At 38.7% G+C, this 19,207-nt stretch overlaps 1 protein-coding gene across 3 annotated transcripts in view; it reads left to right on the top strand.

Moving 5' to 3' along the window:
* Positions 1 to 18,848, top strand: part of LOC150083277 (uncharacterized) — a 31,990-nt gene extending 13,142 nt beyond the window's left edge. For 2 of the 3 annotated variants that reach the window (XR_016547167.1, XR_016547166.1), the window contains exon 2: positions 18,516 to 18,848. Coding sequence is in view for 1 of the 3 variants with exons in the window: in XM_090377146.1 (XP_090233272.1) it covers positions 16,896 to 17,013; positions 18,516 to 18,826 (429 nt within the window). In the remaining 2 variants the exon portion in view is untranslated. Of the gene's footprint in view, positions 1 to 16,895; positions 17,014 to 18,515 lie in introns of all 3 variants that reach the window. The other variant, XM_090377146.1, reaches the window with a different exon arrangement.
* Positions 18,849 to 19,207: the final 359 nt, after the last annotated feature.

Genomic DNA, 19,207 nt, shown 5'->3' with positions numbered 1-19,207 from the left:
GGCTTCTGTGTCATGTGTTAATTTGTAAGTATCCCATGCATTTTTCTTCTCTGCCATATGCCTCATTAGTTCATCTGACATCCATTTTGGCCTAAACCTTGAACAATATTTCTTAGTTGGTATATAAAGCCTAGTAGCTTCCAAGATAAGTTCTTTGAATGCTTCCCATTTTGAATTTGCTGTTGGTAACATCATCAGTTGGTCCCACTGTATAGAATTTAAATACTGTCTCAGTCCATCGTAGTCGCCTTTACGGAAGCAATAACCCTTCCCTTTACCTCTTTGAGTAAATCCCACTTCAGCACACTGTGATCACTGCCAGCTAGTGGTTCATTTATCTGCAGATTCTTAATGCATGAAGAATCACTGCTGATAATCAAATCAAGAGTATTACTCCCTCTAGTTGCCTCCCGAACATGCTGATGTAGAAAACAATCATCCAATAAATCCACAAAAGCCCTGCTAGTGCGTGAGTAACCAGCCCCCAAATTCCAGTCAATATCTGGGAAATTAAAATCTCCCATTATAAGACTCTCTGATTTACTGGCCCACTCTATTTCCCTGTACAGTTCCTTATTATACTCATCAGAGTCATTAGGCCTATAGCACACTCCTAATCTCAATTTTGATCTCCCAATGCTTATGTCACACCAAACTGACTCAACACTGCACTGTCCAGCGATGTCGACTGGCTTCACTTCCTTGATTTTTATGTGTTTCTTAACTAATAGCATAATCCCTCCCCCCTTCCTATCCTGTCTATCCTTTCTGTAGACGTTGTACTCCCCAAATTGCAGTTCTGCATCCCTTATATATGTGTGACACCACGTCTCTGATATCCCAACAATATCTGCCTTTGATGTTTTGAGCAATACCTCAGGTGTGTCAAGTTTGGCACTGTTTTATGCAGACAAAGTTTACGCCTATATTATCTACCTCTATCACATTTTATTTTTTCTTGCATGATGCTACTGCATCAATGACAAGGCTGTACGTGTTAGGATATGTCGAGAAGATGGTGTTCACATAGAAATGCAACTGCAGTGTCTTCTGGCAAGATGACACTTCTGTAGAAATCTTTTGACAGCATTGCATAGGGTAAAATTTTTAGACTTCTATTCTCAAACTTCAGGTTTCTTATTTTTAGCTGAAGGTAGACCCAGGGCCGTTCCTAGGGTATGTGGTGCCCCGGTGCCAATCGCAATTTGGCACCTACCTTTAAAATTTTCTTCATGTGTGTATGTAAGTTTCAGGTTTTCAGGCACCCCTTGAATGTTGCCGCTTGGGTGCAGTGTACCCCTTTCACTCTCAGAACGGCCCACCCCTGGATAGACCACATGCTATAGAGTAAAAATTGCATCAAAAATCATTCAGCGTGTAACTTTGTTTTTTATCATAATACTGCACTACATAAAATTAGAGTAGCTAATATTTAGTCTTTATTAAAAATCATTTAGCACATAAATTTGTGTTTTTATCACATTCATATTTATTCATATATAACATATTTTTAGCATCCACTATAGCGTCCGGAAGACTGCACACTATAGTGCCAGTAGTGTATTCTCACACTCTAGCGTCTGGTAGACTGCATGCTATAGTAGCTTAATACGAAAAATAGCTTAATACGAAAAATGGCAAAAGAGTGATCCCAAAAACTTTTTGACTGACAGAAAATTGGAATGTCTGGGTACTCTACTAATAACATTAGTATTAGAATGGTCAAATTATGTAAGGAGTTAGATGTGTTCAGTGTCTGCAGAAAAAAAAAAAAACATCACCAATTACTCATTCAAATCGCCAAAGAGTGCCTATGCAATTCTTAAACTTTGCCAAACTGTTTGCCTAAGCCATCTTGGAAAATAATTTATCCAGTGAGCATGCTGCCCAGTGTTAAGCATCATGAGATGTTTAACAATGGGCAGTCAAATGTAAAAGGCTTAAGATTTTATATTTGACCTCTAGTTTTAGCTTCACTTATTAGTGTCATTATACCTCCCTCTTCATCTTATTCTCTTTAGGGTTCATGTATTGGTTTATAATGAAAGAAAAGTTTTATTGGAAAATTATAACTGTGCCACAGTGCTACACAGGGCTACACAGTGCCACTGAATTTTAGCAAATGCTTCCATAGAGCATTAACATGAGAAAAATGGAAGTTTTAAAAGTTGCAGGAAAAAAAATTATATTGCCCTTAGCTATGTTATGTTTTCTGTCCTTTTTAAATGATTATGCTTTTTTTTTTTTAAATCCCTGCAAAACTCAATTTTTGATTGTACCAAAGTTTAATTTTCAAACTATTAATATGTATTAATGTAAATTGTATTAATACGTGTTAAAAGAAATTAAACATTAAAAATAAAACTAATGTATTATACATAGAAAGTAAAATAAGTTGTATCTGTTGTACTGTACTGTATTGAAACTTAGTTTTAATAAAAATAAAGAACAGTACAATACTAAATACAGTGCAATATTGTTCTTCATGACAACAAGGCAGAAGGACTTAGCAGAAGGAAAATAGTTAGTGTAGGGTGACGAGTAGAGCACAACATAGAGATACAGGCTCAAGCCAGTCAAAGTGAGTCTCAGTACAGTAAGAATGATAATACTAATATACACTGAGTGATCACTGAATTATGACCACCTACTTAATACTTTTTAGGTCCTCCTTTTTGCCCTCAGTATAGCAGCTATTCGACGTGGCATTGATTCAACAAGATGTTGGAAGCATTCGGGAGGTATGGCCAACCAAGCTGTGTGTAATGCAGTCAGCAATGCCGGTATGGAGGTGATTGGTGTATCCAGATGCCTGATATGCCTTTCCATAGTTTCCCACAAGTGCTCTATGGGATTAATATCGGGGAGTTCGGAGGGCAGTCGATATGCTGGAAGTCAGAACTGTGTTCCTCAAACCATTCCTGCCCAACAAGTGCCTGATGGCTTGGCGCATTGTCATCTTAAAAGACACCATCGCCATTCGGGAAAAAGTGTAACACAGCGGGGTGTACATAGTCAGCAAGCAATTGACGATGGCGGAGACCACTGATACGTTATTCCACATGCACCAGGGGTCCAAGTTCCTGCCAGTGAAACATGCCCCACACCATACCAAAAACATGCCCCACACCTGCACTTTTTATACCATGCATGATGGATGAAGAGCCTCATGTTGTTGATGCCAAATCCGTACATGGCCATCCATGGTGTGGAGTAAATAACGTTACTCATCCGACCAGCATACCTTCTTCTGGTCTTCTAACGTCCAACTTGTATGCTCTTTGCACCCGGTGAGTCTTTTATGTCGATGAACTTTGGTTAGGAGAGGATGCCGTAGAGGTCATCTGCTGGTATAGCCCATACGTGCGATGCATGGTCATGCCAGATATTGTTCCTGGTTGGCCTATGTTGTATTGGGTAGTCAGCTCTTCAACAGTGCTGTGCCTGTTCGAGTCGTCAGACCTGGCACTCACCTCTAATATCAACCTTTTGCTGACCTTTGCGGTTTTGGGTTGTTGTTTGACCATTTTGACGCCAGTCCTGGTACACTTTAAGTACGGCAGCTGTCGAATACCCCACCAGTTCAGGCGTTTGGAAAATCGAGGCACCAGCTCGTCGAGCACCCACAATCTGTCCTCTATCAAAGTCCAATAAATTCTTCCTTTTATCCATCACGCTCTGAATTTTGCTACCTACTGAACCACTGACACCTTATCAATGCTATGTGGGTCGACTAACTCCGCACTCTCGTACCTTACGTGGCCAACGGGTAGGATTCAGTTTTCATAGGGGTGGTCATAATTCGTTGTTCACTCAGTGTATATTTTATATATAAAAACACATACAGTATATAATAATTAAAATACTATGGTATGGAAGAATATCTAGTACTGAAGATTAAATTTGCATAGGAGATACATTAGATTTTATAGTATACAGTATAAGGTAATATACAGTATAATAATATATAATAATAAGGTAATAATGCAGTATAAGGTAATGAAATATACAGAATAGCACATGTTAAAAAAATAATAAAAACTGTTCAAGATGTGATTTTATTGCTATTCAGTGTTACCTGGCATACAAGTGACTATGGATGAGAAAAAACAGTTCAGTTTTCATGTTGTGATTGCCAAAAATCCACTCTCAGTTAAATTTCTTGTTAAATGTGAAAAGAGTTTTGGAGGAGGAAATCATAAGCAGGATATTACTTGCAGTTTTATAACTGATGAACGTGCACTGATTACATTTGCAAACTTTATTACTGAATGCTTGAGTATGTGGTAACATCTGGAAAGGCAGAAAGTGGTGGGAATGGTTTATCACATTGCTGTGGGGGGGAGGACTTCAGTGAAATTTGTGGGATTATCTACATGCACACCATCTCAAAATGATAGTGCAGAGATTTGTCAACAATCTTTTTAGCAGTTCTGATCAGTCTTCTTTTGTCTACTCATGATGAAATCTTTTGAAAGTCTAAAGACCTTGGCCATGTCAGTTTTTCTACCGTGGGGGAAAGCTAAAGCTTGTTCGTGACACTTCACGAGAGTCAAAATTCTCTTGTGGGAAAAAGGCTCGATTGTAGTGAATGCAGCACCTGGGATGGATGCGATCTATCCAATTATATTAAGGGAGGCAACAAAGGAAGTAAGCAAACACTTAGCCATAATTATGAGAGCATCCTTGAATTCAGGGGTGGACCCTGTGGACTGGATGTGTACAAAAATATCCCCAATTCATGAAGGGGATCAAAGGGTGACATGAGTAATTACAGACCTGTTAGTTTAACTTCTGTTCCAGGGAAAATAATGGAGTTGCTGGTAAAAGAAGTAATTCAGGATCATCTAGGCAAGGCTACAATTATGCTTCAGGGTTTGTTAAGGGGAAATCTTGTCTGACGATTTTGATTGGTTATTAGGGTGTGGTTACAAAGCACCTGGATGCAAAATAAATAATTTTGGTACCCTATACTTGGATTTCAGGAATGCTTTTGATACTGTTGCACATAAAAGACTGCTGTACAAATTCGAGCTTTTTTTGTTTGTTTGTTATTTGGAGCATTAGCAACTAAGGCCATATTGCTCCGGGAATATGCGGTGGTCATTCCCTGACCTTTCCGCATCCTCCGTATTTGGTGGTGACGGGCTCGAACCCCGGTCTAATCAAGAAGCGTGTGCTACGCACTGCTGCTGCTTCTCCTTCCCACCTGGCTACGGAGATGCCACAAATTCGAGCAGTGTGGCATTAGTGGGGAAGTTGCTGCTATTCATAAAGGGATGGATGAATGGGAAAAGACAGAGTGGTAAACAATGGACATTGTCCTTTGTGGACTGTTATTAGTGCAGTCCCCCAGGGTTTGGTGTTGGATCCATTGTTTTCTGTATTTATCAGTGATATTGATGAAGGCATATCAGGCTTAATGTCGAAGTTTGCAGATGACAAGGTTGGCAGAATGGTTAATGACAATACTTTATTATAACAGGATCTTGCATTCCACATAGTAAAAGGAAGCCTGAGACTTCTGCTGCACCAGCTAAAATAAATTTCCAAGTTTCCCCGAGAGAGAGGGAGAGAGAAGAAGGGAATCACCAAGAAAGATACCCTGGGTGTGCCAACCCCATACTCACTAGATGTGAGCCCCTGGGGATATAGAAAAGTTAGGCAGATGGGCTGAGAAATGGCATCTGAAGTTTAACATTGACAAATGCAAAGTACTGCATATGTGTAGCAGTAACCCCAGAGTAACATATCAACTGTGTGGTACTACACACAGGTGGAAAATGTAAAAGACCTGGAGGTAATTGTGCAATCAGATATGAAGATCTCTGAGCAGTGTAGATGGCCTGCCAGGACTGCTCATGCAGTTTTGTCAGTGATATACAGGAATTTTGCTAGCAAGTTGGAGGTGATTATCTCATTGTATAAGGCAGTGGTCAGGTCATATTTTGAGTATGGCATACATGTTTGGAGGTCTCCTTTTAGAAAGGATGTAGAGCTGCTGGAACGAGTACAGAGATGGGCAATGAGATTGGTGAGGAGAACAAAGGGTGCTCTTACCATGAAAGCTTTCAGTTCTGCAAATTGCAGAAACTTGGGCTTAGGCTCCTGCAAGGTGATCTGATTGAGGTGTTTAAGGCTTTGAATGGATTGAGCAAGCTTGATGCTGATTGGATTCTTCCTTGGCTAAACACACGATAAGGCACAAATTCAAATTGAGGAAGGACAGTTGCAGAATAGATGTGTGGAAATTTGCCTTTAGCCAGCGGATGTTTGATTGCTGGAACAAACTTCCATCTGTTGTTGTGGAAGTTGATAGCTTAAATCAGTTCATGGAAGAACTAGACAGACTATTGGATGGAATGAATAGGTGAAATTGGATAGTTGTTTTTTTTTTTTTTTTTTTTTTTGGCTGATGCTATTACAAGCTTGCTTTCTTGCCTCGTTTGCCGCTATTAGACAGGATAGATGTGTGGGAAGTTTGCCTTCAGCCAGCAGGTAGTTGATTGTTGGAACAGGCTTCCATTTGTTGTTGTGGAAGTGGATGGTTTGAATAAATTCAATGAAGAACTAGACAGATTCTTGGAGGGTATGGATGGGAAAAGTGTATAATGATTTTTTTATTTCTTTATTTTGCTTTATTTATTTATCAAGCTTTCTGTATAAGCTTGTGTTCTAGCATCATATGCTGCTTCTACTACCAATGCTAATGGTATTTCTGATTATATTTCTTCATGTAGATTTCTTATAAGTTTTCAAAATGGTACTCTCTGAAGAAGATATTTTTACTTATGGTAGTATACATTTCATTTTATTTATTATGATGTTAATGGTTAATATTTAAGTAAAATAAAGTAGAACTTGCCTACATATTATAAAAGTGGCTCGGAATTTATTTATACAAACAGTGACTCATTTGAGATAATATTCATTAGAACCAAATTTTGCTAGAACAAAATGGTCTGTGTACCATTGAAAGGTTTGCTGTAACAGGATTTTATTGTACCACTTGGATGGATATGTTATGTGCCTTATTAGTTCATTTGCTGTATAGCACATCTACTGCACTCATGATATTGAGGTGTAACATGAACATTTATTCCTAGTGCTACATTAGTAGATCTCTGCTATGTAAAAAGTAATCTAGTGGTGACATTAAGTGATCCACTGGGTCTCTTAGTGCTGTCTCCCAATTTTTTAATTTTTTTTTATTATTTTTTAAAATTCCCATATTAGTCCTTTTTTTGATTGCATTAGAGTTGAATTTTCATATTATCATTATTACTACTATCAGTTTATTAATCCTATAGGATTCGTCCCTGGACAGCCATGGGCTAGGAGGGTGATAACTGTACAAAAGGTTACATTGCAGTACATGTGAGCCTCAACTGCTGAAATATTTACATGAGTCTTGTTTACAGCATATTATTTATGTGAGTCATATTTATAGAATCTTATTTACACCAACAGTTTATATTTGTAGTATATTTAAATTATTGAGACACATTCAATTTAAATGGAAGAATATCTTGGGTGGAGTGCTAGCAGGATCAACTTAGTGACTAAGATACAAGATGGTCAACATTATACAAAAATCTCTGTTGATATGGACACCATTAGACTTGCTTTCTGTTATTTGTAGACTTCAGGTTTGGGATAGCTTGAAGTATCCTGCAGACAGACAAAACCTATTGTACTTATGCATAGAGTGAACAGTGATCATCAATTTGGAGGTATTCTTCACAGTTGGGTCAGGAGAAAATAGTCCCCAAAAACATGTTTGGTAAGCAGCATATTTGAAAAGCTCTTCTGTGTCAACCTTGAGTGTATTAAATATGTTGATTGTGTTTGCTGGGAAGCATCACTGAAGACTGTCAACCATGTTGAGTGAGGAGTGGAGAGGTAGCCTTGAGCCAGTAGAGAGCGCTCGCTTTAGGTCACGAGCACCAAATGATGTTGACCTTTGGTGCATCTAGCTTCCCAGTGAGAAGTTGAGCAAGCATCAGCAAATTCCTTGTGATAACAAGCAGTCTCCAAGGCTTGTGTTGAGGTTTGAGTACAGCATGGTTCATGAAATGAGGAAAGGATCTCTAGCGACTATATTGAGTCCTCTGAGAAACCAATATTGAAGCCTGAACATGGCTTTAAAGTGACAACTTGGAGCAGAGGACCAGATCTGTGAAGTGTATAGAGATGATGCATTTCATGATGTATTTAATTGAGTGCTGAGTTTCAGATTCCTACAACCCCCCCCCCCCTCCCCGGTGGCCCACAGAGAATGTTCTGGATTTCATGTGGGTGACGGGTACTTTTGTATCCAACTTCACCCACATCCCCAAGGTCCAAGTGAGATGTTACTTTTTAAACTGGAGCACCCCCTACCATAAATGGAAAAGTGATTTTACTGCAAGTAAAATCACTTTAGATCTTTATCATTATTTAAAATAGCAACTGTGTGTGTTCATCTTCAGGTATTCTTCAACATATTTCTATGGTTTGTTTACTTTTTTTTCTCCCTTCTTCAAAGTCCAAGTAGCTGACAATGCCTAGTATAAAAATTTCAGAGAAAATATTAGAACTTTCCATATTATTATTCATTTGTTCTTGCAGTGGACATTACAGGTTTTATCATGAAGAGTATCTGTAGAGGGTATGCATAATAATGAAGGAATCTGAACTCCCCTCCCCACTACTACTGCTACCATAAAAATATTTATGAAATTTGTTTAGAGTTCAGGAGAGCTAAATAAGGTCAGAGGAATTTGCAAGATAAAGAAAAAGTCTGATAAAAAAATATTGTTGGACAGATTTACATGCTAATTTTGCCCCATCCTACACTGGTGTGCAAAACTTAAGGACCAACACTATTTCTGAAGGTTACCACAAAATCAAACGAAATAGCCTGTGGCAATTTGCATAACTGTGGCTGTTCAGTTGGTTTCATACAGTGCTACAGACAACAAAATGGCCAGTAGACAACATCTGGATGGCTTTACCAGGGCTCGAATAATTGGGAAGGTCGAAGTGCGAGAAGTGTGGTTGCAGAGTTCGGTATCAACCACAGCATTGTCTCACATGCGTGGTCGGCCTTCAGAACGACGGGTACGGTTGTTCAAAGGACCAGTGGTGGTTGTCCACGAAAAGTAACGTCCGATGATGACCGCAATATACTCCTACGGGCCAAGAGGGACCGACACTAGACAGCGGGATCCATTGCAAACCAACTGCATAGGACGCAGGATATCGCGGTTTACTGTGGCCAGGCAACTCCACAAAGGTGGACTGTTTGCCCGATGGCCACTACGCTGTCCCTTTAACACCTACCCATCGGAAACACCGTTTATAGTGGTGCATCGAACACAAGGACTGGACAGCAGTGCAATGGAGTAAGGTACTCTTTACTGATGACAGTAGATTGTCTCAGCAGTGATTCTGGACATCAGTTAATCTGGCGAGAGGCTGGCACATGGTATCACCCAGCAAACATCACTGAAAGGGATTGATATGGCGGTCGAGGTGTTATCTTGGATGGACGTACACAACTCCATATACTGGAAGGCGGCACTGTGACTGGTGCACGCTACTGTACTGAGGTAACCCTTTCCCATGTGTGTCTGTTCCGAGGTGCCATTGACCCTGAATTCTTATTTATGGAGGATAATGCCACACCCCATCACACTGCAGTTGTTGATACGTTTTTGGAAAGTGAGGACATTGTTCGTATGGATTGACCTGCCCGTTCCGCTGATCTAAATCCCATTGAATACATATGGTACACTCTGGGGAGACACCTAGTGGCACATCCACACCCACCAGAAAATGTTCACCAGCTAAAGATGGTGCTGACAGAGGAATAGACGAAGTTACCACAAGAACTTATCAACAACATTGTTCTAAGTATGGACAGGCAGTGCAAACCCTGCATCGACATTAGGGGTGGCCATATCTCATAATGAGGACCACCTCTTCCCTTTGTTCCATTTTTGGCAGTGATGCATCTGTATCATGGCAAGCCAGTGCTATGTTGCCATTTTTGAATAAAGTTCCTCTGTACCATTTTGTTTCTGTGTTTTTATTTTTTATGAAAACCCCAAACACGAGAGGTATTAGAACCTATAGTACTTAGTACCGTGCTTGAGTTGGATGTTGAGAAGTTGAAAGGAGATATTTGCTGACATTAGACTTGAACTTCTGTAGACTGTAATTTTCTGGAAATACGGATGAAGGAAGGTTGTTCCAGAAAACGGCATTTGAATGAATAAACGAGGAAGATGAAAAGTTGTTTCTGTGAGTTTGAAGTTGGACAGTAAATGGATGTTGGCTGGTGGCGGCACGTGTTCGGACTGTTTTGAAAGAGAGAGCAGGAATTATAGAAGCTAATTCAGAAGAACAGTGCCCATAGAAGTATCTGTAGAAGATGCATGCAGCAGAAACAGTACGTCTATGAGACAGCGAATGCAGAGACTCTGTTAGAGATGAGTCATTAATTAACCTAACTGCCCTTTTTTGAATGGAATCAAGAAGCCTGAGAGAGGTTTTGGGGGCACCACCCCAGATGTGGGAACAATATTCCATGGCAGGGCGGATTTGCGATTTATACAGAGTGAGCAGGTGTTTGGAAGAAAAGTAACACCGAGAGCGAAAGAGAAAACCAAGTTTTTTAGATGCAGAGGAAGCAATATTTGTAATGTGCTTGTGCCAAGAGAGATTAGAAGTCAGGGTAATCCCCAAAAGAGATATATCATTTTGCCTAGAAATCGGAGTCACTAAAGATAAGCATAGGAGCAGAAGAATCCTTTTTGCGAGATATAAGACAAGACTGAGTTTTAGAAGGGTTGAAATCAACTAAGTTGTCTTCGCCCCACTGGAGAATTACCTGAAGATCGGCATTTAAGGAATTGGTAGCAGATTTTCAAGAAGTTGAAGCTGATTGAGCAGGACAAGGTTTCTCAAATGCAGTGTGCTCTCATCGGTCGAAAGCCTTGGAGATGTCAAGAGCAACTGCTTGCGTTACACTGAACTTTTCCATTGAATTTGTCCGTAAATGGGTAACATAAGCCAGAATATCACCAGTGGATCGACATCCACTGGTGATATTCTGGACTGACGAAATCCATACTAGCGATTGTTGATCACACAGAAGGCTTCTAGGTAGTTTAAGATTTGGCAGTTAATTGATTTCTCCATTATTTTAGAAAGAGTAGAAGTAATTGCAATGGGACGATAATTGGATGGGAGGAATTTGTCACCCTTTTTAGGAACTGGCTGGATATGAGCAAATTTCCAAGCATAAGGAAAAAAACAACAACTTTGGAATAAGAAAGTGAAAAAAGGCGGCAAAGAACAGGAGCACCGGTTTTGAGAACAAGTGGAGAAATACCATCAGGACCTGAAACGTTATTAGCATTAAGTTTCGTAAAAATCCTTTCGACATCCTTTTGACGGAAGACCACAGGAGGCATTGAATGGAGCGTGGTGGGAATGGTGGGAGATGTTTTACCTAGATCATTAATACGGGAGTTGGAAGAAAAATGGGATGCTAGCAAGTCAGCTTTATCCTTGGCTGAAGTGACAACAGAACTGTCTGGTTTTGACAGAGGTGGAAGCAGAGATGGGCAAAAGTTGTGGCCAATAGCTGTGACAAGAGACCAGAATGCTTGGCTACCATTAGGGCAAGAAGCAAGTTTTCAACTCTTAGCCTGTTCAAAATCTAGTTTGGACTGATTACTAACTGCTTTACAATTGTTGCAAGCTTTGGTGTAGGCAGAAAATATCAATACTGGCGATCGTTGATAAGATGGAAGGCTTCTAGGTAGTTTAAGATTTGGCGGTTAATGATTTCTCCATTACTTTAGAAACAGTAGAAGTAATTGCAATGGGACAATAATTGGAAGGGATTTAGATAAAGGACGAGATTGTAAAGTGGAGTGTGGAATAAAGGATTCTATTCCTACAAGAATAATTTCACTGACATGATCTGAGCAAATGTTGACATCAGAAGTTTTGAAACACTAATCTGACCCAGGTAAAGAAAAGAAATTAGCAGATCATCCCATTTTGCATTCTTGTAATGCCAAACAATACGAGGTTGGGAATAGCCACGAGATAAAGGCTCCATTGGAGAAGAAACAATCACCAAGTTGTGATCTGAGTTGCTTAAAGGACCACTCACTTCGACTGTGTACTTTGGATTGTTTGTGAGAAAAAGATCAAGTGGGTTGGCTGTATAGTTAGGATTGTCCAGTATTCTTGTAGGTAAATGAACAATCTGTGCAAGGTCATTCATAATTGCAAAAGCCTCAGCATCTTGACTAGCTGGGTCGGTGTGACTAGAAAACGGAAGCCAGCTGGAGTTGTGAACATTAAAATCATTAAGGAAAATTACCTCACTGTTAGAAAAGTTTGACTGGAGTAAGTTAAGTTGCAAAGAGCTCCAAGTGATTAATGGAGTTGGGAGAACAGTAGATAAAACAGATGAATTTGACACAGTGATGTAGAGAGATTTTAAGCCAGAGATCGAAAAGAGGAGATTCCAAATTATGTTTCTGACAGGGAATATCGGAATGGACATATGCATAAGTACCACCTTTGAGATGAAAGGAATCATATAGCAAATAATTTGGGCACCTGAGATGAGCAAAAAAGTGGTGGGGGCATGCTGTATGAAGTACTGAAATTTTTGGATATGATGTACACATGGTAAGAATATACCCAGATCCTTGACATGACGTGGTCTCAACGATGTCCTCCACATACACACTACTCGGGACCCCCCCCCCTGTCACTATCTGGCAGACTAGAGGTAGCAAGATTATACACTAGCTGATCTGGAAGCCTCCTAAAGTTACCAATAGGTTCGGTCCGGTGTACTAACTAGCGGCCGGCCTGTGAACACCGTTTTAGAGCTGTACCCTCGAAATGTAAGGAAGATTGGATCTCACCATGATGTCCATCATAACCTCAAAAGTCATCAGTCATACTGCATGATGGAAGAGATGGGGAAGGGTTGACCGGAACTTAGTTCTGGAGACTAAACATGGGTTCCACCACTTCAAGCCTCCAATAAGCAAAGTGGTGGTATTGCTCCAGTTGATGAGTCATCTACCACCTAGTATTGCCTGTTAACACAGAGGGCGGCACTCCTCCCTGTGGTGTGGGTGCCACACCTCGAACCTGCTTATGTTGGTTCACACCTGGGTGGTCATCCACAGTGTGCTTGTGCATGGAGGTTATACCCAGAATTAATAACAGTCCCACCATCGTGAATTGCATCGCCATTGTTTCCTTCATCATTTCTGTACTTCACGAGGTTCGTTTGGTATGCTTTTCCCATATCCAGGCCATGAGAAGCTACAGGTGAAAACCTGACTTGTCCTTAAGTTTTGCATACCCATGTATAATGATAGGACAAAATATGCTATTAATGTGAATAATGTCTCATCTTTGCATGTTATGCTTAAGCCTCAAAAGTCATATGTTGTATGTAATGATATAACTGGCATGTGTATATTCATGCAGTGTGGCCATGAGAGTGACCAGGTTGATCACTTGCAAGTTCATTTTCAGGGCTGGTTCAAGGTGGGTGCACCCAGCTCGGTAGCTGGACTGGCTCACCCACTGCTGCAGATAACATCAAACATTGACTTGCATTACATTTTAATTTAATCTGATACAAAAAATTTTATAATTTTAAACATGAATAGAGACTGTTCTTTGTTTCAATAATCTCCCTTGTTTTATGTTTATATATTACTAATGTAATTTTTTTTTAAAAATTTTTCACCAGAATTAATAAAAGTTTTGTTTCTTTGAAAATAGCATGTTTAAAAAAAAAAAAAACCCTTAAATTTTTAAGTTTTGCACTCCATTAGATTGAGGCTTAGAGGGGAACAGGCATTGTGTGTGTTATCAAACACTCAGTCTAAAACACTGATGGATCCAATATCTTTCTATTTTAGAAGATGTAGAATCTTCTAAAATCCACTCATGCACACTTTCTAGTTGATAAAGCCCTGTTACAGGTGCCTCCGTAGCCAGGTGGGCAGGAGCAGCAGTGCATAGCACACGCTTCTTGATTAGACTGGGGTTCGAGCCCGTGCCCACCAAATACAGAGGATGCAGAAAGGTCAGGGAATGACCACCTCATATCCCCGGAGCAATATGGCCTTAGTTGCTAATGCTCCTAAAAAAAAAAACCAAACCACAAACAAACAAAGCCCTGTTACATCACTTTGGTGGCAAGAAACGTGTAGAGTGGTTTTCTTCAAGACACCTGAAGAATTAAGTATGTGTGATCATAAATCTAAATGGAAAACCATTGTTTCAATTTGATCCAGGTCGTTACATCAAATCTTTCCTCAGTAATCATCGCTCAGCCAATGAGCAAAGGCAAAGCGGAAGATCGGCAACAAATATTAATGAAGTAAATTCTATATGGCAATTTTTAGAATAAATTTTTCTTGAATATTTGTATAATTTTTTTTTTTTTCATGTAAGCTGTGATTTTTGTGTACCCTTTCTAGAATAGTTTTTCTATGTAATATTTGTTTTATTTTGTAGAATGTTGTGTTATGGAAAATATTTCATGTTTTTATTCACAATAAAAAAATGTATCCATTATATTTAACTAGTTGTTAAAAAAAAGAATAAAAAAGTGGCGTGTGTACCAAGGTGTTGGTAGATGGTTTTATGTGAAATATTTACAATACAAAATAAAAGAGCTTTTGTATTGTAAATATTTTATTGATCAATCACAAATTTCCATAATTTCAGCTGGAAGACAAGATACAATGGATTTATGATAACTAAAGTAAGAGACATATAATTGCTGCTGCAACGTATCAAAATGTCTCTGGAAGACAGTGTCAATTGAGGTACTTGATCTTGTGGCGCCTCCGTAGCCAGGTGGAAAGGAGCAGCAGTGCGTAGCACACACTTCTTGATTAGACCGGGATTCGAGCCCGTCACCACCAAATACGGAGGATGCGGAAAGGTCACGGAATGACCACCGCATATCCCAGAGCAATATGGCCTTAGTTGCTAATGCTCCTAAAAACCAAATAACTAACTCGATCTTGTAGTTGAAACGACATAAGCAGCTGTTGGGGGCACCTAACAATGGAATTTAATGAAAATGTGAGATGAAACAAGAAATCGTTGGCAACTATTTGTATTGTTGCAGTCATAGGACAAATACTTGTATTGTTGCTATCATACTTACTGTAGTAGTAACTGCAGGAAGTGTGATTGTGCCATCATACTATTAAAAAATTCTGAAAAGTTAGAACTCGAGATATCGTACGGGTCACAAAAAATGCATCACACGCTCTAATCACATAGTGAGTTCTCGGCACAGACTAGTGGTGTGAGCATGGGAAGTGTCTCTGGCAGACGCTGCGGATGATGTCACTTCTGTGACCAATCAGATTTATTCAGTAGATGCCCCCAATTATGATTCACATTAAAAAGTTGGCAACTGTGAGTCCGTTGTTAAAATAATCATCACTCGCCACTGAGGAACACACAAACAGAATTGGTATTCTCAAGAAAATACAGGATGGTTTGGTGAAGGGAAAATCTAGCTTAAACTAACCTGGTTAGCCTTGATTGGTTTGGTTATTGGTAGCATTTTTGCTATGACATTATTTTATAAAACATCTTGATAAGAAAATATCATGTTGATTTCTCTTGATGGAGGTCTGAGTCGGTCTGCTTGTGATGATTTAATTTGGTAGTAAATGTTTTTGAGGAGTCAACTGTAGTCGAAGATGTTTGAGAATGCATATTACAAATGAGTACCATGGTTATGCAATACTTATGCGAAGTAGTAATTTTTACTTCATTTAGAGGTTGCTGGATTCTGTAATCGACATATGTAATGTGAGAATGATGAATGATCCACGTATTGTAAATACTGCCATGGAAGGGATCAATTAAAAAAAAAAAAAAGTTTTAAAAGATATGATAATCATTTGTCATGCTCAAATGCAGTTGGTGTAGTATTCTCTCCCCAGAAAGTGTTTGTGTGTGTGTGTGTGTGGGGGGGGGGGTCCTTAGAAATAAATGAACTTAGTGCATCTTGAATACATAATTGTGTATTAATTCATGAAAAGAATTGTTAAATATAAAAATTAATGCATGCAAAGTTACATTTATGCTCTATTTTGGAAAGTGTTGGTTCTTAAAATTTTATGTGATACAGTATTTCTTATAAACACATTATGCTTTCAAAACTATGATCTCTAAACAAATATTACTTTTTTAGTACATATTTCGTCATTTATTTATTATTGATTTTAAAGTAAATATTCAAGTTAAACTGAAACTGCTATTAGAAAAGTGCAGCAGTATTTATTTGAAAAAATACTTTTTTTTTTTTTTTTTGAAATAATTTTAGTACAACAAAATGATTCATGCATGGATTGGGCTTTTCAGCAATAAGATCAAGGGTGTTGGGAATGTTCTTTACATGACCTCAGCTGCTTGAGAAAGTTAAATTTGTAATCCTTATTTTATTTTGTTGTGCATGTGAACAAGTTTGTTTGTTTGTTTGGGGATTTATTAGGTGCATTGGCAGCTATGGCCATAGTGCACCATACATGGTAGATGTGAACAAGGACTTGTTACATAATGCTGTATAAAGTGCTACAATCAATCATTTCTTAATGAATAACACCTGTAAAGAAAACATTAGTTTAAGGACATGATTAAAACAAGATATCAGTTTATGTATATTGTATTTATTCCTTATAATGTTTCAGTGTACACCTTCAACAATGCTCAGATTTCTAGAGAAATCTCACTCAGAGAAAGCTGAGTGGTTTTTTTGCATAGGAGGAAAAAAAAATATAATAAAAAATTAGGATTTCTCTGAGACTCTCATTACTTTTCTTTAGAATAGCTGGCTCACCATGAAATACTGTTCCCAGAACTTCTTTTACCATGTTAACTGGTGTGAGACGGGGCAGCCTTTTCAGGTTGGCAAGCCTTTGAGACTTACCTGCCAAATCACAGGTAGGTCATACATTTTCATTGTTTATTCAAGCTCTGTGAGACAGTTCTTGCTGTGCACTGTCTGTTTTAAGCATTTTTGCTTTTAAGGGTATTATCCAGGTTTTGATCTGGATACATATATAATGTGAAAGTATTATGGCACTCTTTTTAGATGTGCCAGGACAAACATAAGCAGTTTTTTGGTGGGGGGTTCGTCTTTTATCTTGCTTTATATAATGATTTATGATTATAAGAGTTTGAGTGATTGCACATTTTTTAAATCTAATTCCATGTAATAAACTCATTTCCTTATTATTTGAATGGCAAGTAAGTGCTCTATCAGTAAAAGCCAAAACTATGATTATTTTATGTTCTTGAGTATAGGCTGTATTAAAATCTGTAAATTGAAGTGTGTGTTGGTTTCTGATACACCAGTCAGCTAATACTGTGTCCCATTATATTTTACTTAATGTTGAGGAAAGGGAGACTATCGTTTTGCTCCACCCCAGGGGCTCACATCTGGTATGGGCTTGGCACACCCAGGGTTCTGAGTGGGATAACATTCTTCTCTTTCTTGATGATTCCCTTCTACTTCTGACACTCTCTCACTCTCTCTCTCTCTCTCTCTCTCTCTCTCTCTCTCTCACTCTCTCACTCTCTCTCTCAGGGTAACTCAAATTTTTTTTTTGGCTGGTGCAGCATAAGCCTTTGGCTTTCTTGCACCATATGATAATATACCTAATAATAATAATAATAATCTCCCATCAATTGAATGTTGATAGACAGGCTATTCAAAAAACAAGTCATCAGCATGCTCCTTGTAAACTACAGCAGAAAGTTCTTTTTCCATAAAACACATCCAATCACAGCTCAATTCATCTTCACCACTTGATTAGACCAAGGTTCGAGCCCGTGCTGACCAAATACGGAGGATGCGGAAAGGTCAGGGAATGACCACCGCATATGGCCTTAGTTGCTAATGCTCCTAAAAACCAAATAACAAACAAACAAACAGATCTTCACCAAATTAACTTTTCTCTTGCTTCATTTATTCCTACTTTGGAGAGACCATCCTTACGTTTATCTGAAAATTGGTGCCTCCATAGCCAGGTGGGAAGGAGCAGCAGTGCGTAGCACACGCTTCTTGATTAGACCGGGGTTCGAGCCCGTCACCACCAAATACGGAGGATGCGGAAAGGTCAGGGAATGACCACCGCATATCCTGGAGCAATATGGCCTTAGTTGCTAATGCTCCTAAAAACCAAATAACAAACAAACATCTGAAAATTACGGTTTGTCGAAATTCAAGTCCAATGGCAATAAATATCTTCTCAACTCATATACGATAGGTTAGAGTTGTCAGAGCACACACAGGTGATTTTAAACACCACATTATTGTTAACCAGAACTTTGTTCTTTGCATGGGAAAATTAAATTGTACATATAAATTTTTTTTTTTTTTTTAAATTGATTACAAAAATTCTACTTGAAAGGTAATAATGAATCCTTATTTTATTTTTCAGGTGAGAGACCATATGCATGTGACTGGATAGGATGTTTGAAGAGATTTGCACGTTCTGATGAACTAACACGACACTATCGCATTCACACTGGTGAGAAAAAATATTCATGTCCATGTTGTGAAAAGACATTTTCTCGGAGTGATCATCGCAGGAAACACGTTAATGGTCAGCATCCTCATTACTTTCTTCCACAACATCCTCATAGAGTATATTCACAAGGCTTGTTAAGGTCTAGCCCTGTGTCCACTGCAAACAGCACAGCTTCTTCTCCACAGACATCAGAACATGAATTTTCTCCCATATCACAATAAACAACTAAAAAGTGTCGTTACACTATTTTGTCTAGTCCTTGGGTAGTTGTTCTCACGCATAAGTGAATATTTTTGAAATAATTCCTGTAAAAATTTGTGTATAAAATATATCTGACCTAGCTAGTAACATAATTTGCATTTTATAGTTAGAATATATTTTAACTAGAACATGTATGTTCTGAAAATTTAATTTTTAGCCAGAATGCATTGCACTCTTTCTTTAATATGGGTGTACACTTTCTACTTCCAAGCTTCATTTACAAATATATTCTGTATGGGGTGACTGGAAATTCCAGGTAACTTAAAGTATTAGGCCTGGCTTTAACATCTATAGACTGCAACCATCTGTTTGGGAATTTTTTCATATCAGTGACATGCAGC

This window comes from Mastigoproctus giganteus, chromosome 7 (genome assembly GCF_048544385.1).
Source record: "Mastigoproctus giganteus isolate SK-2022 chromosome 7, ASM4854438v1, whole genome shotgun sequence".
In the NCBI taxonomy this organism is placed as follows: Eukaryota; Metazoa; Arthropoda; class Arachnida; order Uropygi; family Thelyphonidae; genus Mastigoproctus; species Mastigoproctus giganteus.
Note: the sequence above shows the minus strand (reverse complement) of the source record. Positions and strands in the feature narration are given on the sequence as shown.